This window comes from Buteo buteo, chromosome 19, assembly GCF_964188355.1.
Source record: "Buteo buteo chromosome 19, bButBut1.hap1.1, whole genome shotgun sequence".
Lineage (NCBI taxonomy): Eukaryota > Metazoa > Chordata > Aves > Accipitriformes > Accipitridae > Buteo > Buteo buteo.
The window spans coordinates 1966460-1992620 of NC_134189.1; the positions used below are offsets into that span (position 1 = coordinate 1966460).

Here is a 26161-nt window from a genome sequence, read left to right on the forward strand (position 1 = left end):
GGGGTCGTTACAGCTTCCTATGACTCCGCAGCTATTTAATAAAACCCTTGAACACGACATTGGGATGCTCCGTCGAGGCAGGCGCTCACTCCCAGCTTGGAACAAGCGCGTTATTTTTCGTGGAAAGGCAACAACTAGCCTATTCGAGGAGGAAGCCTGCAGCGGGACGCACTCTCTGACGTCACGTACATCTGAACGACGTCATGGGGACGTCACGGTTTTGCACAACGCGATAAAGAACCGCAGCGGCACGTTTACGGGAGGAGTTGCACGTACTTTCTTACGTTCCTCCCTTTCCTTTTGCTTTCTCACGACCTGTACGTGCAGGCAGTCGCATTTTCAAGAAACTCGGCCAGGTATTTTGTAGATATTTGTGTTTTCTCGCAGCGGCCGCAGCGCGAACCTCCGCCCGCGCACCCTTCTTGGCCCCGCTCCCCACCCGTACCGCCACGCTCCCGCCGCCGCCGCCGCCCCCGCCCCCCCCCCGCTCTTCTCGCGAGACAGCCGCGCGCCACGCACCTGCGCAGCGCGTCACCGCGGAGGGGCGGGGCGGCTATAAAAGCCGCGCGCGCGGCCCCTATCGGCCCTTCCGGCCCGGCGCGGGGACAGAATGGTGGGTGCTGCCGGCGGTGGTGCCGCCCGGGGTCCGGCCGCGCAATCCCTCCGGTATCGGCGCCATCCCGCCCCCGGCGGCTGCCCGGCTCCGCTCCCGCCGTGCCAAGGCCTCTGCGGGAGGCGACGCGGGTCTCATTTCGGGGCTCGGCCGCGGCAGGCACCGTGGGCGGGCGAGGCCTTGCCTGCGGGACGCCGGCCGGGGCCTGCTTTGCGCCTGGGGGTGCGCGTGGCTGGGGGGGGCTACCCGGACCCGTGGTGGGATTTGCTGTCCCTTGTTTTTGTAGGGGGGGGGGTGGGTTTCTCTCTCGATAGCTGCCGGCAGTAATGTCTGCTTGAGCCGGCAGCCGGGTCACAGGGCCTTTGAGGGCCAGGGTGAGGCTGTTCGTACGCTCCTGCAAGCGCAGCGAGGCCGTGGTGGGGGCTGCGAGCCCGCCCGGTTTAATAATGCAGTTGTAGGATCGAATTTCGCGTTTGATGTTATTCGTACACGAAGGCAATGTGCTGGCGGCCTTCAGGCTTGCGTAGGTGTCAAAACTTAGTTCTGCTAGGCCCTGCCGCAAGATTGGTGGTCCTGACAAAAAGGCCTTTTTGGGGCTGGTAAACTTTGTCTGCTTAAGGCAACTTGTGTCAAGTATTTTTTTAAAAGTAAGATACATTTCTTAGCTATTGGTTGTTGGCTCCATTCTTAGCTGTACAATATTTTTCTTAAGTTTGGACGTGAGATTGGATGGGTAATTCTTTGATGGGCTGAGAGTTGCCCGCATAGAACCCAGCCTTACTTGGCTCTCAGGTTGCAGAGGGAGGCTGCAGGGCTGGTAGTTGAGGGGAACAGCTTAGAAAACCATGTACTTCCACCCAAAGTGACTGACTCAAAGGTGGATGTTGAAAGATTGTCTTACTGCAGCTTTTCAAACTGAAATTGTTTTTATAATGCTCATTTTCATAGTGGTATTGATTCCTTGAAACATACTATAAAGCTATCTTGTGCTTCTCCATTTTCGAGGCTTCTGGGGTGCATTGAAGCTCTGGTGGCATGCTGTGGCCAAACTACAGCTTGTGTGGTTCCCTAACTAGAGTGGGACTTGGTGATGTCTTAAAATAAGCTTGAAAGAGAGGGGATGTTGAGGAAATGTAGGAGGGACATAGTTGGGGCATGAGAATTATGTTCTTGTAACTTCATAGTGGAATTCAGAAACCAAACAGCTGATACTGAGAAGAATTTCTAGAATGCAAAATGTCTTGTATATATGTAATATTCATGTTTCAAGGCAAGAGGAGAATTGGCCTTGGCCCTTGAGTGGGTATAAGTGAATCTCTATAGCAAGCACTAAATGTTTCTTTTCTCTCTAGTCTCACCGCAAGTTCTCGGCTCCGAGGCATGGGTCTCTGGGCTTCCTGCCCCGCAAGCGCAGTAGCAGGCACAGGGGCAAGGTGAAGAGCTTTCCCAAAGATGACCCCAGCAAGCCTGTCCATCTCACTGCCTTCTTGGGGTACAAAGCTGGTATGACCCACATTGTCCGTGAAGTCGACAGACCTGGATCCAGTACGTATTAATGTTCCTCTCAATAGAGGAGGTGGTTTTCTTTATGAATGGTGAAAGATGGCCTGTTTGTTAATAGCTCTGGATTTTAGTCGTAGCTTGACTTCACCCCATTCAGAGCCCTTGAGTGGGTTATAAAGCACCTGAACCCCTCCTGCCCCAGTGTGAGTGATATCCCAGCAGCAAGACTTCATTTCTAGCAGTGCCTGTCTTGTTAATGGTCCTGTTTCTGAGATGTGCAGTGACCTGATGGTTTGGTTTAGCTGTACTGTAACAGGCTAAGTAGGATGACCTCTTCGCGGTGGGTGGACATAAGTAAATTGCCTTTGGTGTTTTTTTGCTGATTGTCCAGTCTTGAATGTGGTTCTGTTACTCACTACCATCCATTTTGCTATCGGGCTTTGCTGTGCTTCCTGCTGAGCCAGCCTCAAACTTCTGCAAGGCATTAAATTATAACTTGGAGTCGGTCACTTTACCATGCATCCTCTTTGCCTTTGTGGAAAGAACTTGAGTCATTTAACCTTTCATGTGAAGGATTTGTGAGTGAGAAGGAACAGACGATGTTTAATAGCTGATGCTGGTGTTAATTGTTGTGCTGTATTTCTGTCTGCATCCAGAGGTGAACAAAAAGGAGGTGGTCGAGGCAGTCACTATAGTAGAGACTCCTCCCATGGTCATTGTGGGCATCGTGGGATACGTGCAGACTCCTCGTGGTCTCCGTAGCTTCAAGACCATCTTTGCTGAGCACATCAGCGATGAGTGTAAGCGTCGGTTCTACAAGAACTGGTAAGAGAGCAGGGCTTTTGCTTGTTGCCTTCATCTCATGCCATGGTTTATTTTTCTGCTGGGTTGCAGATTCTGCTAGTACAGCTTTTTGAAGAAGTTTTACAGTAATTAGTGTTTGGCCTTGATAACTGGCCTAATAATGGGATAGGCAGTAGGAATGGCTCTGGGAGGGTGACAGCCTAATGTTAGTTAGTGCCCTTCTTGCTGTGGGGTGACAGTGTTGGGTTTTGCCTGAGATCTCCTTAACAGGCTACACGTGATGATACCTCGACGGGCGGACATAAGGAAATCGCCTCTGGCGCTTGTTGTTGAGTGTCGAGTCCTGACTGTAGCCCTGTTTTCTCAGGAAAGGGGAAGACAAGTGTTACTTCTGATTACTGTTCCAGGCACTGTTGTTGTGATTCAAAGTATGTGCATTTGCCTGAGTGTGGCTCCAGTGTGTCTAGAGCTTGCAGCCTGTTTATGAACTTTTCAGGCTGAAAAGACGTCAGAGTAGAGCAATAATGATCTCAAGGGTGTTACAGTAACGACCTTACAGTCAGGCATAGCTTGGGCTTAGAAGGGGGGAAATTACGGTATTCTGAAGCAGATAGCAATCATCTGACAGTTGCTTTAAAGATGTTTTCTTCTGTTATTGTTCGACGTCTCTCTACAGTCTTTTGTCTTCTGTACTGTGAATATTAATGTGCTTTGGAATTCATGGCAGCTCCGCTCAGCTCTGGCAACTTTGCCACTGTCTGATGAGCTCCAGGCTCCGCTTGCCAGTGGAAAAGAGTCCTTAGAAGCTGGCAATGAGCTGAAACCAGCTGAGGTGGCAGCTCCTTCCGCTCGTCCCTGCTTTCCTGGGGGATTGATGAAGGGCTTAGCCAAACCTTGTCTCTGCTCTGCTCCTGAAGGCACAAGTCCAAGAAGAAGGCCTTCACCAAATATTGCAAGAAATGGCAAGATGAGGAGGGCAAAAAGCAGCTGGAGAAAGATTTCAATAGCATGAAGAAATACTGCCAGGTTATTAGAGTCATGGCTCACACTCAGGTAAGTGTCTGTGGGACTCAGATGTTGTTGTGGTTTAACCCCAGCAGCAACTAAGCACCACGCAGCTGCTCACTCACTTCCCCCCCCAACCAGTGGGATGGGGGAGAGAATCGGGGAGAAAAAAGTAAAACTTGTGAGTTGAGATAAAGACAGTTTAATAGGACAGAAAAGGAAGAAAATAATAATGATGGTAATAATAAAGGAATTAGAATATATGAAGCAAGCGATGCACGATGCAGTTGCTCTCCACTCACTGACCGATGCCTAGTCAGTTCCTGAGCAGCAGCCCCTGGCCAGCTCCCCCCAGTTTATATATTGGGTATGACGTCACATGGTGTGGCATATCCCTTTGGCCAGTTTGGGTCAGCTGCCCTGGCTGTGTCCCCTCCCAACTTCTTGTGCCCCTCCAGCCTTCTTGCTGGCTGGGCATGAGAAGCTGAAAAATCCTTGACTTAGTATAAACACTACTTAGTGACAACTGAAAACATGAGTGTGTTGTCAACCTTCTTCTCATACTGAATCCAAAACACACCACTATACCAGCTACTAGGAAGAAAATTGACTGTTCCAGATGAAACCAGGACAGATGTACACTGGAAACAGACAGCTAAGAGAGCAAGCATAAAACTTGGTCCATCTCTGTAGGGAGATGTCTGCTCTCCCCTGCAGCCCAATGCTAACCATTAAGAACAATACAAATACTAGCGCTCTTCATTCTGTACAAAGCGTGTGCTCACAGGATCCTCGAGGAGCCTTGAGGGCAACTGCTGGCAATCTTCTGAAGCAGTGTCCAAAAGAGACTGAACATAGTAGGAACTTCTTGGACTCAGTCCTTTTCTGATAACCATGTAGACCTGGGCTCTCTTAATTGCAGCTACAAATAAAGAGGCTGAACACTTAACTCTGGGGTTTGCATGGTCAGCAGTGTTTCAGGCTGTGTTCTGTAGGGACTGCAAACACTTGGAGGCTTTTGGTGGCTTTTGTTGCTCAGGTGGAGGAGGCGTACTGCTGGCTAGTGTGGTGGTGTCTGCCTTGCCATCAGTGCTCTGCCAGACTTCTGTGGGAGATGCAATTAAATCTTTGTTGGCTGTAAGTGCAATAGGATGTCTAGTTATGACATTGCTAATTTGACGAATTAATTTTCCATACTAGACAGCAGAGGTATTGCAGCTGCTGTTGATACTCATATCAGTCCCTCTGTGCTAAATATAGTAGAAGTAACTGTAAATGTGACCCTACCCAAAGTGTCCTTCAGTGTGGCAGGCTTTATCAAAGAATCATAGGATGGGTTGGAAGGGACCTTTAAAAGATCATCTAGTCCCACGCCTGTTGTGATGGATAGGGACATCTTTCACTAGATCAGGTTGGTCAAAGCCCCATCCAACCTGGCCTTGAACACTTCCAATGATGGGGAATCCACAACTTCTCTGGGCAACCTATGCCAGTGTCTCACCACCCTCATAAAAAATGTCTTCCTTATGTCCAGTCTAAATCTACCCTCTTCCATTTTAAAACCATTGCCCCTTGCTATCTCCTGTCCTACCTGGATGTAATTTGGCTGGTGGCTGTGGGGTTAGAGAATTCTGTGTTCCTGTGGGTGGCATAAAACTTCCAGATACCGTGACTTGTTATTTAAGCCACAGTAGAGCCTTTCCCCTTAGTGTAGGGCCTTTTACTTCAGTATGTTGAAGTTGCGTATCTTGGATATAAGGTCGATCCTGGAAGAGCAGGAGCTAAATTTCATCCTTTCTGTTTTCTAGATGCGTTTGCTTCCGCTGAGGCAGAAGAAGTCTCACCTGATGGAGATCCAGGTGAATGGTGGCACTGTTGCTGAGAAAGTGGATTGGGCCCGGGAGAAGCTGGAACAGCAGGTGCCTGTGTCAACTGTGTTTGGCCAGGATGAGATGATAGATGTCATCGGAGTCACCAAGGGCAAGGGTTATAAAGGTAAATGCATGGATGTTCTCTTTGGGATGGGATACAGTTTTTAATGAAATCCTAGCCTTGAGTTTTCACAAGTGTGTGGGCTAAGAGCTGAGGAGGTAAATCCATTCTGCTGTCCAGTTCAGTGATGAGACCGTGGAATGAGCGCTGGGCACAGCGCCTGACATCCGTGAGGAGTCATTCCATGCTGCCTTCCTTCTGAGAACAACCCAGGGACAGCTGAGGGAGCATGGGCAGTTATGGGGCAGGGCACTTCAAGGAATGTGGTTAATTCCTGGGATGCTGGCTCTGGGCTTCCCTCTTGTTGCCTGGGGACAGCAGCTTGAAATGTGGCTTAAACTCTAGTTGAACAATTAGGTGACATCTCAGCTTGACCATAGTCAGCAACACTGCTTTGGTTTCTTTCAGGTGTTACCAGCCGTTGGCACACCAAAAAGCTGCCCCGCAAGACTCACAGGGGTCTGCGCAAAGTGGCCTGCATTGGTGCATGGCACCCTGCTCGTGTGGCTTTCTCTGTGGCCCGGGCTGGTCAGAAGGGGTATCACCATCGGACTGAAATCAATAAGAAGGTTTGTGTCTCTGAGAAGAAACGAGAGCTGGCTAAGGTCACTTGCTGCATGACAGTGAAGAGAGCGGAGAGTTTGGCTTTGGACGTTTCGCTCTTGTTTTGTTTGAATGTCATCTCGGGGGCAGTAACCATAGTCCATTATGTTGGATAACCATAAAAGTCTTGTATGGCAACGTGTTTTCGAAGTGCAACAGACATTTTTCTCCAACCCTATGTAGAACTCTGTATTTTGGCTCGTGACAGGCCCTTTCTCCTCCCTTTTGCTGAGTAGAAATTCTTGACCTTTTTAGATCTACAAGATCGGCCAGGGTTACCAAATCAAGGATGGAAAGCTGATCAAAAACAATGCATCAACTGATTATGACTTGTCTGACAAGAGCATCAACCCTCTGGTGAGTTGTTGGCAGCTCTGTGGAGAGACGCTGCTTGTGAGCTGCGATCCTAAGAGGCAAATGGGCCTGGTGTAAGTTGAAGTGATTGAATGAAGAGCTCTTGAGAGAAAACTCGGCTGCTGTGGGAGGTGGTGTTGCTTAGTCATTCTCAGTATTGACTTGTGTAACTTACTAATTGCATTTGGTATGTGGCAATAGTATAGCAAGATGTTACAAATCTAGAAATTATACTCGTAAATAAGGAATAACTTAGCAGGGAGAGCAGCTTCTGCTGTTTTGTCAGCCTCCTCTTGTTGCTGCTGTTCTTAGTAAAAGCCTTACAGCAGCAAGTAAATTGCTGTATCGAGAAACTTGACCAGCGAAAGGTAATACTGGAAATGGGTTTTCTGTGAATGTGGGAATGACCGAGACCCGGAAGTGGTGTGAGAACATTAAGCTGTAGGCAGATGTGATCGCTGGTCCTGCTTTATACAGATCACTAACTGTTCTCTCCTTGCTCAGGGAGGCTTTGTCCACTATGGTGAGGTGACCAATGACTTCATCATGCTGAAGGGCTGTGTTGTTGGGACCAAGAAGAGGGTCCTAACCCTGCGCAAGGTGAGTAGTGCAACCTGCTGTCAGAGGGGCTGGAACACGTTAAGTTCGCTGTGCTGCCTCTGGTACAGGTGTTACTTGCTGCTGTGGGGACTCGTAGCCAGCTAGAAGGAAGAGCCCCACGCACACAAACGCACCTCATATTAATGACCTTGGGAATAGCATGAGGTCCTTTTCCCAGTTAATTCTATCCAGGACTGTTTGTAGTGAAGGGTATGCTTTAGGGCTGAGAATTCTCATGAACTGTAAGGATGCTGGCAGGCAGACTTGGGCTCACCTGCTGGTGTGAGCTGACCAGTCCTCAGCCTTGAAGGCCAAAGGTGCGGGCTGGCTTATCGGCAAGTGCTCCTTGCATGTAATAGCAGCTGAAGCGTGAGGTCAGAGTGACTTGGGACGCATTAGCTGTGGAGGTGGTAAGAAGTAGCCAAGTGTACTGGCAGGCTGAAAGGCTGCTGTGTACTCACCTGGCATCTCTCTTGTAGTCCCTGCTTGTGCAGACCAAGCGCCGGGCCCTGGAGAAGATTGACTTGAAGTTCATTGACACAACCTCCAAATTTGGTCATGGCCGCTTCCAGACAGCTGAGGAGAAGAAGTCTTTCATGGTAAGGACGCTTTCTGAAGCTGGCAGCTTTGTGTTGCATATCTGTATTATCTTTGAGCTCATGGCAGTTGGTAGCTTGACCTTTGGGCTGCCACAGGGCCAAAATTTCTGTGAAACAAAGTGTGTAGCTTCAGTCAAGAGGGTTCATCCTGCCAACTTGGTTATAACCACAGGGGGGCTGGGGTCTCGCTTCCCTGCGACAGCACTTGGTGCCAGAGGGGCATTTTGGTCGTTCAGTGCCGAGGCATGGAACAAGCACTGAGCAATATCTGACACCTGTGGGGACTGTCTCTGCGCTGCATTTCTTCCCAGAGCGGTGTCGGATGGTGGTGGTGCTCACAGCAGGCTGTGGGTGTCATTCTTAGTTTGTCACTTGCTGGAGAAAACTGGTCCGGAGTCCTGGATGCGAGGTGCTGGCCGGGTCAGGGTGCGGTTCAGCTGCTTGGGGGCTGCACGGGAGCTTCCCCACGAGGTGGCACCAGCACTTCTCTCTCGCATAGGAAGTCATCGATTCGGTGCAGCGTGGCTGCGCCAAGCTCAGCTTTCCCTCCAACACCTGTAGCTGGGGATGGGGCTTGGGATTTCCAATGGACTGCAACATTGAGGGCGCTTTTTTTTGCCTTCGTTTCTTTGCAGCAAGAGGAGATGAAATTACAGCACTGTAATTGGGATGTGGTGTGGTCTTGGGTGCAGACTGTGGTTTACATAGTGTCCTTTGTTTTTCAGGGACCACTCAAGAAAGATCGTACTGCAAAAGAGGAGACAGCTTAATGTGTGGAACGGTCTTGTGTCCTGTGTGTGCTCAGACCAAAAAATAAATATTTTAAAGAAATGAACTTTGTCTCTTGGCTAATACATAGCTGTGTCAAGTCTGGTGCTCTTACTGGAGGCCCTGTGCGTGGGACCAGCCAAACCAAAGAAGCAAAGCTCAAATTCAAGAGCATCTGACTTAAAGCAGGGTTCCTGTAATGAGAAAGAAGCCACCATTGCTGTTTTTGGAGAGTGAAGATTTTGGGGCGGAGTGAGGCTTCTCTGTTTGGTTGTGTGAAATAGGAAAGCAGCAGGAGCCTTAAGTGTGTTTGCAGTTACTGCAGTATTATTCTACGTGTTAATCCTCTGCTGGGTGGCTAGAGAGCTCCTTTGAATCCAACAGGTTTTGAAATTAATGAAACTACTTCAGATGGTTGAAACATCACTAAATTTTAGGTAGGTGGCTGGTGCTAGCTGTTGCCATGGAAACCCTCCAGTTTCCCTCTGACAGAGGGGCTGTAACCTGCCCACTGTTTGCAAATGCAGTTTGTTGCTGTTCTTGAGAGGCAGCTAAGGTGACAAATTACTACCTGGCAGTGGCTCAGTATTCCTCAATCCATTTCCCATCCCTGCTGAAAGGCTCTGCCTGGTGATGGGGAGTGGGCCTGCTGGGGAGGGGGTGAGGGGTGGCTGCATCCCACCCTCCAGGGAGGAGGGAGAGCTGTGACTGCTGTTACTACATGGCTCAAAATACTCCGTTGGCTCCTGAGGGGATGGTTTCCCCGGTGTTTCCAGCTGAGTCTGGTGGTGAAGGGCAGAGGAGAGGTAGCACCTGTGAGCAGGGACCGGCTCTGTGTACAGCACCAGTCCTGACTGTTGCGGTTATGGGAGTTTGAGGTGTTATACCAAGAAAGGCAGCGACAGCCCCGAGGGCTTCTCTGCCTCCTGCTGCAATAGTGAGATCACTCCTACTGAAGGCTCGTGTAAATTTAGATAACTGCGCTGGGGTACCCTTTGCTGACCATAATTGGAGACATGGCAGCGATTGAGGCAGTAACTCTCCAGATTTACACACCGAAGTGTAGCACTGCTCTGAGATGGACCCAATTTGATGCTTTTTGCTCTAACTGAAATGGGGAAAGGTGGATGTAGAGAATATTTCCTGTTGTGATGTGTAAAATCCTTCTAAGAGTTAAAAGGTGGCAAGAAGGAGGAAAAACATTTACCTTGTTTCCCTAGAAACCAGACTCCATGACTGCACAAGCTGCCTGGCTCCCTGTCAGCCTCATTTAACACATGAACCTGCTGGCTGATTTCAGCCAAGTGTAACAAGAGAGGTCTCGCCTACTAATTTTATTTTTTTTTTTTCCCCCACAAGTCACAAATCAGCAGGTCTGTAGAGAAGAGCCTTAAATTAGTATTCCTCTGATGCAGGAAAGTGGAATTTCCAACCTCTGTCCTTCTTGAAGCTGCAGTTCTATGATCAGCTCTGAGCAGCGAGCTTTTCCTGCCTGTTAGTAAGCCTTAGGTGGTCTTTTCACTTGGCGGTGAGTTGGCCATTTTAAAGCATGTATGTCTTAGCGAATGCATGGCTGTAAGCCAGCCCTGTCTGCTACTGCTGCTTCAATCAAACCAGTCAGATGCGCCCAAGGGAACTGGGATTATCGTGATAAATGGATGTGTTGGGAACAAGCATCCATGACAAGCTATGCACTGCCTGAATGAAAAATCTGTAAAAGCACCTCATTTTACCAAATTGCACCTTGTGGTGGGAGCTCCATTGGAGGCTGGGGAATGTATTTTGAAGTGGTGATGGCAGTGGAGGGAAATTTTAGTCAAATGAGCACTGAAGTAGAAGAAGCAGTCCCGAAGAAACACCGTCCTTGAAGATGTTCAGCACGCGTCTAGCAGGAGGAGCTGCTTCGGCTTGGGACCCAATGCCAGACTTGGGTTTGTTTATTCATGAAGCGATGGTTGCTGACTGCTAAAGCACTGGATGGGGAAAAAAAGCCCACAAAAGTGGCTTTTCCTCCTTTTCTGTCCAAGAATCCTGGGGACAAGAGGACACGCAGTGTCAGGAGGTGGCGCTCCTCCCTCTGTAGATGGTGTGTGGGACACTTGTCCCCAAGGGCTTGCTGGTGGGGCTGGCCTGGAGAAAAGCCCTACTTAGCTGAGGTGAGGTCACCTATGGGGTGGTGGGTTATGTGTTCCTTCTAAGTGCTCCCTGAAGCCCTGCGATGCCTTCCAGGCACTTTGCTGGGGAGCTCCTCGGACCCAGATTTGGGAGATCCCTGCCAAGACATGTGGGTCTGGGGGGCTGAAGCCGGGGGGAGGCCAAGCTGGCTACGGCGAAGCTTCCCACTCCCAATGCCTGGGTCCACCCGGCAGCCCTCGTCCCCCCAGCCTTCCCGCTCCTGCAGAGCATCCGTCTGCTGTTTTGGGGACAGTCCCCAGTGCAACAGCAACAGCAGCAATCAGTGCAGGTCACACATCAGTCCAGCAGCTCCTGAGAGCCCAGAAACTGATTTTAGGGTGGCTCACATTTTTTTTTAAACTGTCTTCTCTTAACATTGAGCTTTTTCTCTTCAGCACAGTTGTCTCACCCCACACAGCTCCCTGAGTGCTGTGGTGGTGCTGCTTGAGTGCATCTTCCCTGCTCCGAAATGACCAATGACATCGCTGTCTGCTCAGAAAAGATCCAGCGCCCGGATGATGCTTGGACCAACCCGAGAGCCGCGGGAGGACAAGCACAGCCCTGACCCTGCCGAAATAGCACCGGGCACCGTGGGAACATGCCCTGTCCCAGCTGGTGCCGGGATGGCCGTGGCTGGGAAGCAGAGCTGGGTTTCACCCCCGGTGCTCCCCAGCTGCCGGCGGCACAGGGGCTGGGATCCGGCGCTCCTGGGGTGGGGGGGCCACTTTTCCAGCCTTCCCGGGGCGCATCTGGCTCCGACGCTGCCTCTTTCCCTTGTCGGAGATGAAACGAGATGCAGCTGCGATGCTGGAGCAGAGACGTTAGAAGCGTGTGAGGATGCCCGGAGGGAGGGAAAAAAAAAGGGTTCAAGTCGGAGGTCTTGGCTCCCACCATCAGCTTCACAAGTGGCCCAGCTGACACCCCTGCCTCCCACCCCGGCCCCTGCCTTTGATCCCAGTGACAGGCAAGGAGCTTCAAATATGCTTGACGGGGGTGAGGGGCTGACGAAGGGGCCCCGGGGGAGCCGCGGCCGGGTTCACCCGCCGCACGGCGGCTTTTCTGCCGGAGCAGCTCCGCTGGGCTTTTCCAAGCGCGGCGTGCGTTTGATTTGCAGCCTCCCTCGGCCCGAGGACCTGCTTTCGTACCTGACAACTCTCTGGCTTCTCATCAAACCTTAGAAGCGCCCGCAGGACTCGGTGAGGGGGAATGGATGCGGTGGGGAGATGGGTCCCCGCGGAGGTCAGGTCCTCCCCGTGCGGGGCGAGGGGGTGCTGGGCAGCCCTGCTTCGGGACCGCAGCCCCGCGGGCACCCCGAGCTCCCCGTGCCAAGGCAAAGCCAAAGCCGACGTTCCCCCACCCCACGGCCACCCCGCCGTCGGGCATCAGTGGTCCCGGTGCAGCGCTGCTCCCCAGCCGGTCACAGGGCTTACGGGAGCCCACGTGAGTTTTGGGAAGTCTTCTCACCGGCCCCCCTAACCCCCCCGGCATGGCGCTGGGGAACCACGTGTTTCTGCGGCGGCTGCCGGGCACAGCGGGGAAGAATAAATTTAGCTCTTATCGCCTCCCAACTTCCCCAAAATACGGTGTGGGGCTGCCCTGCCTTCCTGGAGGGGGCAGCCGCTCTGCCGGGGTCCCCAGGTGCCACTTGAGAGGCAGCCCCGGGGCTCGACCCCCCCCGCTGCCAGCCCCAAAGCACCCTGATGCCGGGCGGCACGTGCGGGACTGAAGTCAAACTCAAGGATTGAAGCGGGAAAAGGCGTACGCCCGGATCCAATCTGGTGCCCTAAGGGACATGGGGACACCTCTCGGAGGCTGTCACCGGCCTCAGGCATCACTTCATGCCCAGCCAGCACACCACAGGGCTTTTAAATATGTATTTTTTAATTTCTTTATTGACACCGGTGGTGGTAGGGATTGGATTAAACCAACAAGGGCTGTTCCCCCTGTGCACGGCTGTGTGTATGGCCGGTGGGAGAGGGTCCCCCCCACGCACATCCTCCCGCAGAGACAAATCCCCCCCAGCTTTATGGCCGGAGGCATCTGCCGTGCACTCTGCTCCCATCCGCCACGGCGTTCGAGGGCTGGATGGAAACCAAAGTTCATTTTTCCCCTTGGGAATCAGCCAGCAACGGGGGCCTCGGTGGGCCGGGTGGGTGAGGAGCTGTTGATGGCGGGAGGTATTTATAATCTTTGTTTGGTTCCAGCAAGGCTGGACGCCCACTCCCGCTTCCCTCCATACAATAAGATCAAACAGCTCCGGGACATTTCCTCACTCCTCGCAGATGAAATCCGTGCATCTGCCGCCCCGCTCCGCCCTGCCCGGGGCTGCAGCCTCTTCCTTCGCTTGAAGACTTGGGGGCTTGCTCTTGCTGTTCCTTCTGTCCTGAAATAGGGAATTTCCTCATTTTCTGCCCCCTGCCTCCATTTTCAGAACTCGTGGGCGAGGGGTGAAGGGGGGGACTGGGTCCGTGGCACCTTCCCCACCTCGGCTTCATCCCCTCTCCCACTTCTGGGGGACCTCGGTAAGGACACACGCCACGTCTGACAGCTCCCGCGCAGGCTGTCCCCATGGATGTCACTGCGGCTGGGGGCGAGAAAGCAGGAGGACGGCCGCTCCCGGCCAGGGGATGATCGGAAGGTGCCCAGCAGGAGTTTATTTCTCTGTCCCATACCTCCCTCCTCGTCCCTGGTGCCCAGCCCTGGTGCCGAGCAGGGATAAGGGGAGGGTGAGCTCCTCGGAGCGCGGTCCGGCTGTGCTGGGTGGGTTGTCTGTGTCACCGGGGATGCATGGCGGGGGGGACACATCCCTGCCATGGGCACCTGCTGCCGCTGACCCTGTCCCAGCCATGGGCTTTTGCCTTGCTGCCGCGCTGGGGGTCTGTGCAGACCCTTTCCCCAAAGGCCGTTTTGCTCTGGGGATCCCTCCCGGGGGGCTCGCCCGTGGGAGACCGTCGCCGTCACTTGCTGGGGATGCAGGGGGGACAGCGTGCAGCAGCCCTGGGGGGGTGACGCCGAGCACCAGCAAAGGCTGCCTGTCCCCCAGGCTCTGCTTGGGGCATCTCCCCAGCCCCCGGCAAGCGAGGGGGGCTTCCCTGCGGGGCAGGAGCAGATCCTGGGATGCCAGCCGGTCGGAGGGAGCTGCGGTCGGCCACATCCCAAGCCGGGCTGTGCTGTCCTGTCTGTCTCCCGAGCACGTTCCCGCTCCCCTCTCCTGGCAAGTGCCTTCCCCAGGTGTCCCCGGTGCCGGGGGGCTGCTGGCGCGGCGGGGGGCCCGGCTGCGGGCAGGGGCTGCGGCTGCTTTTCATGTGTGTGTGTCCCCCCCGCTCCAGCCTGACTCATGCTCGCTCTTTCAGCAGGTCCCTGTGATCTCGGGGGTAATTACGGGTGTCAGGTTTGGGGCAGCCAAGAGGGGATTTTGGAGGGGGGGAGGTGGCAGGGAGCAGCGGGGGGACGGCGAGGGGCCAGGGAAGGATGAAGCCGGGTGGGCACTCGTGGGATTTCGGTGCCATTTCGCCTGGGACCTGCCCTGTTCCGTGTCGAGGTGTCGCAGCAGCCCTTTGCCCCATGCAGTCGGGTGCCAGCTCCCTGTTTCAGGGTCTGCAGCTTCCCCCTCGCAACCATACGCAGCGCTTGCGGAGACCAGGATGATCCAGCTCCGTTAACTGTGGTTCCTCGTGTGCAGCCTGGCCCCCTCCTTTGCTGCGCACACGTGCCGACTGGGGAGGGAGCATGAGGATACAAAAGCTGCAGCCCCAAAGCAGGTCCCTTCCCTTGAGGACATGTCTTTCCCCCTCCATCACATGCTGCTTTGCTTCTTGCACCCCAGAGCGAGCCGGACCTTCACCGCATCTCCTCCCGGAGCGCGCCAGCCAAAATGCGCACGTCGCCCCCGGCTCCGAGCCTTCAGCATCCCTTCTTCTTCAACCTGAGCCTTCCTCCCAAAGGGAAACCCTAGTAAGCCCCCTCTCCCCATGCCTCCCTCCTCCTCCTCCTCGCCCCAGGGTGCTGAGCCAGGGACTGGTGTGTCGGATGGGTGCCAGGGGCTCAGCCGCCAGAGGAAACAGGGGAGACGGCGGCGAGGCAGGGACCCAGGTGCGAACCCGCGCAGGTAGCAGGGCCGTGAGTCAGCCATCCAAAAGAAAGCGCGGAGGTGTCCCAGCCGCCGGCACGGCCCCGGCCGGGAGGGCTCCGGCGGGGAAACCAGACACGCCACCAGCCTCGCCGCTCACCGGCGTTTTGCTCCAGCAGCCGTGCTCGGCCGCCCTGGGGCCATTGGGGTGCCGGAGCGCTGAGCTTCCAATTTTAGCTCGTTTTGATTCCATGGGGCAAAGCACCTCTTTCTCTCAGAGCCCCGAGAGAGATGAGCACCCCAAAGCTTTTCCTCCCCTCTGGCCAGCCTAATATCAGACTCTGATGGGGTCCAACCATGGAGACCCCTTCTCCTTGTAGGCAACCTTCCGTCTTCCTCCTCTTTCTCTGCAAAGAGTTAAACCTCTCTCTTCAATTCGGCACTTTTCCCCTCCCTCCTGCCCCCGGGATAATGTTTAACCGAGCCCATTGCTAATTAAATATCGATGACCTCAGGCAAGTTTTGTTATCATCTGGAAACACCTGATGCATGTGTCACCAGCAAGAGTTTTTCTCGTCTCAAGTTCACCGGCAACCCTTGAACTCGGGCTGGCTTTTGCCTTCCCACCCCGCCGCCGGCCGCCCCTGCCTGCGGGCACCTGGGCTGGGAGTTGAGGTTTCCTTGGCTGCCGAGCGGCTCGTGTGGGCTCGTCATCGCCGCTCCTAATTGTAGGGGACAAGCGCAGTGGGAAGGGAGGGTGTATTCCTCCTCTTCTCTCCCAAAGCGGGACCATTGCTGCCCTCCTCCACCACCAGGCAGGCTCAGCTTGAACGTGGTGGACCTTCCTCTTCTGGGCTGAACTTGTGCTTTCCCACCCCATGTGAGTGTGGGGCTGGCCCAGCTGGGAGCTCAGCTCTCCAAAATATCTCCTGGGCTTTCCCAGGGGAGCAGCAAAGCCCCACAAGGAGAGGGATACCCTGTCCCCCAAGGCAGACCTGGGGCAACACCACTGGGCTGAGCAGGCTGGAGCCGAAACCCTTAAGGGCTGTGATGGAGAACAGGATAGAGAAAAAGGTGGCAAAAAAGAGACACAGAGAAAAGGGAGGCTGGGAGCGGGTTGGAGGTGTTCTCGGAGGGGATTATGGGTGACAAGATGGACTTTTACAGGGGCAGAGCCATATCCTAGACGGGTTTGAGACAACTGGCCCCCCCGAGCCAGGTACGTGGAAGCAGAGGGGACTCCTCGGGAATCGCACGGCAGCTGGGGTTTCCTGCCAGCTCCGCCAGCCTTGCAAACAGCCTCTGAGTCTTGCTGCTCGAGGAGGTCTCTCAGCCCTGCAAAAATTCTTGGGGCTGGTTTTCTCTGCAGCAAAGAGCAGAGGCTTCGCTGACATCATTTTCACACTCCGTGGTATAAATAGCCAACCCGAAAAACAAAGGAAAACTCCCCATGAAGACCATGTAAGGCAGAGCTACAGTTGCACCATTTATTTATTCGCTCACCGTAGCTATTTCCTGCCTCTGTTGGTCAGAGACCTCCTGTGTTGGCCAAAAGTCAGCTTTTCCTCCCTTACTTGGAATTTACAGATCAGCAGCACCGCTGGTAACCGGGGGGTTACAACCTCTTGGCCCTGGCAGGACAGACTCACGCCCACGGTTGGCCTTGGTCCCACCGGTTGCTCCAAGGTCCTGTGCATCTGCTGGGCACCTACAGGGTAGGGCAGTGGCCATCTCCCCTTGGAGCAGCAAGGTCAGGGCTAAGGCTGGAGGTATCAGCAAGGCTAGAGGGATTAGTAAGGCTGGAGACAGCGTCCTGCTCCAGCTTTGCTCTGCAAGGCTGGCCTTCGCTGGGTGTTAGAGCAGGCAGCACTTCTTTGAGCTCCTCCATCTCTAGGCCACCTCTTGGGTTGCACCACCTCCAAGACACCCACAGCCCCATTGGGAAGAAGATGTCCCGTTAAAGCGAGGCACAGCGGTGTGATTTCCAGGCCATAAAGCCGGGGGGGGGGGGGTGTCACTTGGGTGGTTTTTGTCATCCAGAGTCGGTTTTTGCTGCCTCTGGGCAGGTCAGGCTGCCTCAGGCTGTAGGTCCCGGCCGAGCGAGGCGACGGGAGCACTCGGTTAGGGGTGAGCGAGCACCTGCGAGGGGGAGGGAGGCACAGACACCCATGCGTGCACGGACCCGGCTTGTTCAACAAGCTGGAGCGAGGCTACAGATGCGTTTCCTTCTGGCTCCAGCTGCGCTCCTGCTCTGCAGCTCCCTTCCCGGTGCTTGTCGCTGCCTCCAGACCTGCCAGCAGATCGGTCTGTGCATGTGCTTCCCAGCTCGCTTCAGGCACCATCAGCCGGGCTCGTTCAGGCCATTTCTTCCCTTGCCTCAGCTGCGTCGGATGGCTTTGCACGAAGTGAAGCGGGCGATGCTTTCCCCCGTGGCTCTACCTGGGAAGGCGGCAGCTCCTCGGCAGGGAGCGGTGGCCAGCAGCCGGGGATGGGACCTCCTTCAGAAGTTCCAGGCAAGGATTTTGGGCCATGGGTGAAGGTTCCCCCAATTTCAGATCTCCATCTGGGACGCTAAGCGATCCCAGCTCTCCCTCGGGGTGGAGGGATGGACACACAGGTCCAGGGCTGCTGCTGCACGAGAGGATGGCTGCAGGCGTTATACCCCTCGGTCCTGCCTGCGAGCCAGAGCTGTCTTCTGCTCTGCTCAGGGGTGAAGCTGGATCGCGATTGCCCTTGGCTGCTCCCTGAAAATGCTCCGTTCCCTGGGAAATGGAGCTGGGTTGGCAAAGGAGAGCACGGCATCGTCCCTCCTGCTCTGCCGACCGCTGACGGGGATGGGAGCTGTGGTGGGGATGGTGCCAGAGCTGCTTTGCCTGGTCACCATAGCCAAGGTGTGGGGATGGAAGGACCTGCTGGTGGGCAGCAGTTCACCCAGGATTTCCCCCTTCTGGCTGCTCACTCCTCTTCCCGAAATCCCCCGCCATAAACCAGCCGTCCCAGGGGACAGGGAAAAGGGGGTGCCGAAGGTTGGCGTGAGCTGGCCCCGCTCGGTCTGTCTGCGGGGAGGGTCCCGTCCAGCGGACTGTCTCCTTGGCCATTGTTATCAGGGTAATTCTCCAGCAGCTCGAATCCTGTTTTTGTGCCGGTGTTGCCTGGCCCTACAGGAGCGAGGGGGGAGAGAGAAACACAGGAAACGGCAGCGACGGAAGCAGAATCATCTCCTGGAGGGAACGAAGAGCCGCTGACGCCACCGAGGGGGAACAAAGACGGAGATTCAGAAGGGCTTGTACGCGGGCTCGCGCTGGAGACGGACCAGACAAGTCGTCTCGGTCCCGGCTTACGGCACACCTCCCGCCTCTCCGGCACGCATCGCCTCCCTCTCCCCAAGCCCCCCGTGCCGAGCTCTGGGGTGCAAGGAGACCTTGGAGGGGTGGGGAGACACCAGGGTGGGGAGAGGAGGCAGCTGTGAGCCAACACCGATGCTTTTGGCATGGAGAAGCCCTGAGGAGGGTGACCCGGGAGGGGGGATGTCCTCTATCCTGGCCCCAGCTGCTGCGAGAGCTTTGGCTGGCGTGGCGGAGCGAGGGCGGCCGTGGGAACGGAGCAGCGCGCGGTGGCAGCGTGGGCGCCAGCCTCGCCGCTGTCTCAAAGCTCTTCCCCCTGCCACCCCAAAATGCCCGGGGGGGGGCTCTCCCCTGTGCCCCGCACGCACAACGGGCCCTCTGTCCCACGGGCACAAATGGAAACTTTGAGTAAAAAGGCCAGAGAGCCTGGCCGATGGTCTCACCCGGGGCCGGGAGGAGCGTGCAAGCGTCTGCCTTGCAAAGTCACCAGCCGCCCCTGTCCACATCCCCATCCACGGCACCTTTCGGGTCCCGAGGAAGGCCCCATGCTCTTCCTCTTCCTCTCAGCAGTGCCGCATCCCAAGCGCCAAGGGCTCTTCCGTGTGGCTCTGGGGCAGGACATCCACTCTCCTGGCACGGGGCAAAGCCCTTGGCTTTCCCAGCTCCTGGCCCTGCGGGATTCAGGTGTCCCGGCCAGGCTGGGCTGGGGAGCTCCCTAAGCCCTGGCCTCGTGCGTAGCGGTGGAGAGCAATGACAGTGGACGTAGCCTTCTCCTCGACACTTGTGCCAAGGCAATTCCTCCCATCCAGTCCCCATATCCCTAATTCCAAGAAAAGGACGTGTACCACAGCTGCCTGCCACGAAACCCCTCCTTTTCTGCGTTACAAGGAGCCGCGCTCACATCTCAACCCTTCTGTGGCTGAGGATGCAAAAGCCCATCCCAGCCCCATCGGATGTGGACCCCCTCGGTCCATGACCCCGTCCCCACGGCACGTGCACCGCCTGCTCCAGAGCCAAGGGGGGAGGACGTCCCATCAGCGATGCCGTCAGGTTCAGTGATGCTGCAGGGCACCGCTGACGCCTGCGAGAGCACCGGGCACTGTGGAGCCGCGTGGGGTGGCACTGCGGGGGGGAGCTCCCAGCACCCCTGCCCTGCTGCCTACAGCAAGGGCAGCACAGCCAGGATGGTGCCGCTGCCAGGAATGCTGCTATTCCCAGGATCTGCCTTCGTAAGCAGTGTTTGTGGCTGGAACATGAGCGCCAAAATGTCATCGGTCCCTTATCTGCAACATATCCGGGTCCTTTTGGTACCCACTCAGCCTCCAAAAATAGCCCCAGCAGAGGGAAAGAATACATCCCTAAAATAGCACCGCCACTCGGGCTCGCCAGCGTCGGAGCTGACACCTGGTCAAGTGCCCATTGCGGCTTTGCAGGGAGATTTCAGGTCTGTTCTCCTGCGCTTTCCCAGCTTAAAATAGCAGCCGCGACCTCACCATGCCGGGAGGCGAGCAGGTGCTTTGCAACCTTTGCCCAAAGCAGCGCCGGCTGCCATGCCATGCCATGCCACGCCATGCCATGCCATACCATGCTATACCATGCCAGCCCAGGGCATCGCCGGCGATCGCCCTGTGTGCGTCCCCACGCTGCCCGCATGGCCTGCGGCGGAGCAGGGAGGTGTGAAGCCACAGAACGCAGCGGAGGCCAGGTGAGTCTCCCCGAGGGATGCAGCCAGGGATGCAGGAGGAGCGGTCCGGCCAGCCACCTCTCCCAGAAAGGAGAGCTGCGGAGGAGGAGGAAGCTGGGAGGAAGGAAGGCCTTGTTTGTCCGTTCCCAGAGCGGCTCAGGAACTGCTGTCTGAGGAATTACCTGACCTCACTTACATCTCCGGATGCTTTTCACCGGCTTCACCCCCCTTCCCCTGTCCAAGCCTCCCCCCAGCTCCTGCCACCCTGCCCTGCGTCCTGCTGCTGCTGCCGCCTCTCCTCTGAGCTACGCCAGCACCGGCAGCTGGTTTCCGTCGGGCTGCGAGTCCTCCTTCTGCCTCCTTATGCTCCAAATTTATCTGCACCTGCTCTTCCTCCTGGATGGACCGTGTTTACTCCCCATACGTGGATTTAGGAGCCCGGCTTTGCCTGGCAGGGAAAGCCGTGGTGGGTGGGATGGTTCTTCCAGTTACGGAGAGGATGCCGCAGGTGTGGGATGGCTTGTGGGATGCTCTGTGAGACGCAGCTTGGAATTGGAGGCTCAGGAAGAAGGAAATCAGGGCTCTGCGTCTATCACTGACAAACGCTGGCCTTTCGCAGCACGCTCAGATCTTGCATATCTCAATTCGCTCCCTGTGCATCCCCAGCCTCACGCACTGTCACATAGCCGGACTTGTCAGCGTCTGTGAGGGATGAGTGGACAAGACCGTGACGCAAAAGTTTCATGCTCTTTGTAGACTATTGCTTCCTCCCTTGCCCGACCCGTCAGAAGATCTAGGCAAAGATGTTTATGCAGAATACAAAAGGTTTAAGGATGTGTGTTGGGTAATGAGGGATGGAGCCCAGCAGGAGATAAATGCCGATCTGGAAGCAGGATCCAGCACTGCTGCTCTCCATATTGAACAGCGTTTCCTGGGGGAGGTGGTGGAGCAGGGTGAAACTACCGAGGACAGGAGGGCTGGGAATCACGAAGCTAAGATGCTCCTGGGGAGGAGGACACAGCCAGGGGCTGGTGCATCTTGGGATGGAGGGACATTCTGCTGCAGAGCAGACGTGGGGGCTGTCACACGTGTCCAGGAGCCGGGCTGGGAAGGGAAACATGGAAGGGCATGCAAAGGAAGGGGAGATTTGTCAATGACGTGCTGAACGGAGGTTAGAGCAGGGATGGTTTTGGATCAGGGAAGGCTTCTTTTTCAGGGACCATGCTGGGAAGGGAGTAGATGGTCACAGTACCTCCAGGGACAGAGGTGCCCCCAAAAGCAAGCTGGAGGGATAGAGGGCAATGGAAATGGATTGCTGAGGTACACCTGGGAGAGCTCAGAAGGTAGGAAGTGGCAAAACCTCCCTGCTCTGTGTAAAGCTTTGTTTTCCTCCAGGGAGGACTTGTTCAACTGGAGATCCTCCAGTTCTTTGCAACCTCATGGCACCCCATCAACCAGTGGTTAAATTAGGGGCTGAGACCCTTCTGGGTTGGGGCAGGAGGAGGAAGGGGGTACATGAGTCAAAGCAGCAAACATAGCACCCTCGAGGGGGCTAATTTCAAGATTGGGAAGGATCTTCTGAAATAACAGGTTATTTCTAGACTTAGGAAATGAACCAAGTAGCTTAGTGGCCCAGAAGGGACCACGGGGAGGTCTCGTATCTCTAAATTCAACAACCCCGTTGAGCGAGCTGAGGTCACTGCTCATTGCGGAGGACAGGAACTCAGGGAGAGGAAGAGGGGACCGGATGCTTGGCCAAAATACCTTAAGAAGTGATGTTAAGGATATCCCCTCTCCTCCAGAGCCAAGATGTGACGGTACCTTCCTGGGGCTCCACGGAGAGCAGTGGTGAGGGGGTCGCTTGCAGCAGGTGTTCCCAGGAGGGGTTGCCCCACACCTCTTCCCACCTCCGCTGTTTTTCCTAGCTTTCCTCCGCCCACGCAAACAGGATACACGTGGGTCAGGAGTGACTCGGGGAGCGGCGCAGTGGCAGAGGAGGGCGAGATCGCGGACCTGGGAGAGGCCATGGGGACGATGCGATGGGCTTTGGGAGGTTTGGAAGAGCAAACAGGCTGGTGTTGCAGAAGCAAGAAGCCTGCCTGAACATCATGCCAGGCCTTTCTCGCCTTTGAATGACCTTACAAGCGCATTAGCCTGTGGATCCCAGCGGTGCTTTCCCAGGGAGGTGCGGGGAAGCCCTGCCAGCGTGGGGATCAGAAGTCCGGAGGGGCTGTGCCCGCGCTTCTTGGCCTGCCTCTGTCTTGTAGACAAGTCACTGCTGAAGGACTCGGGTCACTTCATGCAGGGAAGGTGGTACGGTCCCTCAGGGTCCCTCCACCCATCTGTCAGACAACTGTGATTGAACTTTAAAACCCTCAGTAGAGCCCTGCGAACTGCCGATGGTTATCCGCAGAGGGGGGGAAGTGGTCATGAGTGGGGATGTGGCAGAACACGAGGAGAGATGCACAGCTTTCCTGGTTCCTGGGAAAGGAAGCCACCATCTGCTGCCAGAAAGAAGAATACCGATGGAAGAGCAATTTAATTAGATAATCTATCTAATTAAGACAGGTGACAGGCTGCAAATTTCCCTCCTGGAGAGACCTTTGGAGAGACCTCAAGCAAGGATGCTCCTGACCTTGACCTTTCAGCCAAGGCCAAGTGGCGGGGTGGGAAGAGGGGCTGCAGGTCCCCAGCCCCCTCCTGGCTGCTCCCCAGTGCCTGACCCCACCGGCCACCCTCCCATCTGTAGGGGGGCAGATGAGACACGGTCCCCCCCAGCGTGGCCAGCTCCGCGGGAGCTGGTGGCTTCTGAGCTCCTGCAGCCCTCGGTCCCCCTAAGTTCCCTCTCCTCCCCAGCTCCCGGGATGCAGAAGTGGTGTTTGCAGACCAAGCTGTGGGTTGCAGCTCTCAGCGGCCAGGCGGGACATCTCTGCAGGGCTGGCTGGTCATCAGCACCTCGGGGTTGTGGGAACCAGTAGCCAGACCACATCCTCAAAACAAAGCACCGCATCCCCTGAGCTAGGACGGAGGGATCCCACAGCAACAGGCCAGGCTATGTGCAAACCTGCTTTCCCTCGCAAGTCAACATCTGCCGAAGGCCCAGCTTACTCAGGCTGCTTAATCCCGGCAGCTGCGTCATTCTTCCCCTCTCCCCACCCCCTTTGTCCCCCGAAGAAATTTCTAAGAGTTTTTTTTTTTTAATTGGCATTGTCCGTTTGATCCCTAGTTCCTAGCCAGGCAAAACAAGGCATGCATCTTACTGGAGACAGGATAGAGGACTCTTGGAGTTAATCGTTTTCTCCATTGTCTTTCAAATGTGTGCTGAGATGTCCGTAGCTGGGGGACCCATTGTGCTGCCTTCCTGCTTGTTTTTCCAACAGTCTCCAGTGAATAAAAGCAATGCAGGGCTTGTAATACACTTTCCATGACCTCTAATCTTGCTGTATGATCTATCCCAATTGCCAGGTCGCATACAGTATTCATTAGCAGCGGTTCCACCTCCATCTCATCTACTTCTCCAAAACCCAGCCCCAAGCTTTCCCTGGCTGGCTCCAGCTTCCCTCATCCGCACCGCCATCTCCACTGCCTTCATCCATACCTTCTTCTCCCTCCTCCCTTCTTGCTGCTCTCCCAAGTGGTCTGTCTCACCCCCTTCCCCTGAGCATTTGCTCCCTGGAGGTGTTGGCACAGGGGTGTGCTGTGGCAGGGAGGTCCTGATGGCCGTCGAAGGTATGCCTGTACCTTCAAGACCATGCTTGCTGAGGACCATCCTATCTCCTCGTCCCACCACGAGTGGCTCGGGGCGATGCCACGCAGTAACTCAGCTACAGGGAGCCAAAGCAATGGCTGGAGGGGACTTCAGGGCGAACAAAGCCTGTGGGTTCGTCTTCCCACCCTGGCTATGAGCTCACTCTGCCGCTTGGGCTTGATGAGATTCCCAGATGCGGAGGCACACAATGCAGCAGGGAAACCCTTGTTCTCCTGCGGTTATTCCGCATGGCTCCTCTGGGAATTTTTGCCTTTCCTACGGCTTTCCTGCCACGACGGAAGCCCTCAGGTGTCGCTCAGCTAGGACAGACACCTGGGCTTTGAGGATGAGTCACTCCCTCTTCCCGTGCTCTCCTCAGCCTTCCCTTTGGCAAGGACTGGCAACAAACAGCAGGAATGAATCAGAGGCAGGGATGGCTGAGGGATGGGCAGCCCATCCTCGGGCATCCCGGCATGCATGTCCCAGCTGCAGCACCATGGGGGACTGGGCATTGCCCATCCCTGAGTGACATGGACTGGTGACCCCAGGGGACGGAGAAATCTCTGAGTCATCTCACTGGAAGCTGTGCTCAAAAGTCCCTTCCTAAAAGGACTGAATTCCAGCTACAGTCTTTTCCAGCACCAAAGGGACATTCCCAGAGCTTCCTCTGGGCAGAGCAAGGATCCCTCTCCTGCTCCGACGGTTTGTGCCCAGGCCAAGGATAAAACACCAGCTCCATGCTTTGGCCTTCTTGCTCCATCATCCAGCCTTTTCTCCTTGTTTTTTGTCTGATTTGCTTCTTCACACCCATGGGTAGACCCTGGCCTGGTTGTCTGTGCCCACCTTGAAGAGTCGGCATGTTATTCCTCTTGAATGGCCAGAGCAAATGGCCAGTCTCCCGGCTGCTGGCAAGGGGCCGTAGGCAGGAAGGTGTGGAGCTGGGGCACCACCACAGCCCAAATCTCCAGCCAAACTGTTCGTCAGTCACATCTGCTGAGGAGGCAACCAGCAAGCCCAGTCATGCTCTGGGATTCCCGAGCGCTGTGCAGCTGAGCCTCTCTTGAGAAAATTGGCAACAGGCTGAGCCTCACTGGGTCTGACCGCTTGCAACTTTTCTGTCTTCTTCCCGTCGCCCAGAGAGCTCCCACTGAGCCCATAGCGTGCTTGTACCTCACTGTGCCACATCGCTAGGATCGGTCACTGGAGGCATCACAGCCACAATAACACGGGCTGGGTAAAAGGCTTGGCAAGCAAGATTTTCTGGACTCTGTAACGCAGGGCAGGGGAAAAGGGGATCAGAGTAAGCAGTCAGAGTGGTTGTCTCTGAATTTAGAAAAGGCAGCTGGAAATCAGCCTCTTCTTCTGGAGAAGATTCAGGTAGTTACAGAAGGAACCTGTGGTTTGGTAGGACTGCTCCTCTGGGTCTTTCTTCCCAGGGCTCTCCTCATTTCAAACCCACCGCATTTGTGAAGGCAGGAGATGGGCTCAGAGCCTCTGAGCATTAGGAACACGGCCTCGCTAGGCAAAGCTTGCAGGATCCTCTGCTGGGTGGTAGCTGGAAAGACCACCACCATGCGATGTAGCTGGAGGGCTCAAGGACATTGAGAGCCGGGAGGGAATGACTTTCCCAACGGTGTTCGCAGCCCAGGCTGGAGCCGGTATGGGCAGGCGTTCAGATGCTCCCCGCTCCTTCCCAGGTAGGTAGTGCCGCAGTGAAACGCTACCCAAATATTCTGCCATCTCTATCAGCCTTGGCTTTACTGCCTATAATTTCATTCCTCTTTTCCGAATCGCTCCTCAGGTTACAGCTCCTGATAGTAATCGATGGGGCATCACGCAAGGGGACCCGAGGACAAGGGTCAGACGGGGGGGGGAGAGGAGCCCGTGGTCGGGCTGCTCCCATGGGACCCCACTGGAGATGGTGGCAGGCGTGGGTGCGTGCCCGGGGGGGGCAGACACAGGGGTGGCTGTGGCTGTCCCTTCTCGTGTTGGCAGCTCGGCGTCCCAGTAAGCTGCCCGAGACTCACGTTATCTCTGACGAAAGGCAAACAGAAAGGGGAAAGTGAGAAGGAATTCCTCATCCGAGAGGGCTCTTATCGCCTTTCCGCTTCCCTCGCCCCGGAGAGATATGGCAGCTCAATGCTCTGTTGTTCCTCAGTGGGCATCTCCCCCCCCTACCCCCGGCCACATGGGGATGCGATGGGGGGTCCCGGCCACAGCACTCCCTGCCCCGCGGCTCTCCAGGCACCCCTAAGCATACGCTCCCCACCACGCTTGCATCTCCATCCTCACCTGAGCGC

At 55.5% G+C, this 26161-nt stretch overlaps 1 protein-coding gene and 2 non-coding genes across 3 annotated transcripts; all 3 read left to right on the top strand.

Annotated features, from left to right (window-relative positions):
• Positions 1-541: 541 nt before the first annotated feature.
• On the top strand, positions 542-8908 carry RPL3 (ribosomal protein L3). The gene is made up of 10 exons (XM_075050824.1): positions 542-613; positions 1966-2158; positions 2773-2941; positions 3838-3973; positions 5734-5920; positions 6326-6486; positions 6776-6877; positions 7379-7474; positions 7954-8073; positions 8799-8908. The coding sequence occupies exons 1-10, from the start codon at positions 611-613 to the stop codon at positions 8841-8843; spliced, it is 1212 nt and encodes a 403-aa protein (XP_074906925.1). The 5' UTR covers positions 542-610; the 3' UTR covers positions 8844-8908.
• LOC142042266 (small nucleolar RNA U83B) lies at positions 6034-6126 on the top strand. Its single transcript, XR_012653670.1, has one exon. It is a non-coding gene; the product is annotated as a small nucleolar RNA U83B (small nucleolar RNA).
• Positions 8301-8390, top strand: LOC142042267 (small nucleolar RNA U83B). Its single transcript, XR_012653671.1, has one exon. It is a non-coding gene; the product is annotated as a small nucleolar RNA U83B (small nucleolar RNA).
• Positions 8909-26161: the final 17253 nt, after the last annotated feature.

What these genes read in the sequence shown, in the direction of transcription:
- RPL3 (XM_075050824.1), top strand. An exon ending in GGACTGAAATCAATAAGAAG is followed by an intron (nt 6,487 to 6,775) that starts GTTTGTGTCTCT and finishes TGACCTTTTTAG; the next exon opens with ATCTACAAGATCGGCCAGGG. An exon ending in ACAAGAGCATCAACCCTCTG is followed by an intron (nt 6,878 to 7,378) that starts GTGAGTTGTTGG and finishes CTCCTTGCTCAG; the next exon opens with GGAGGCTTTGTCCACTATGG.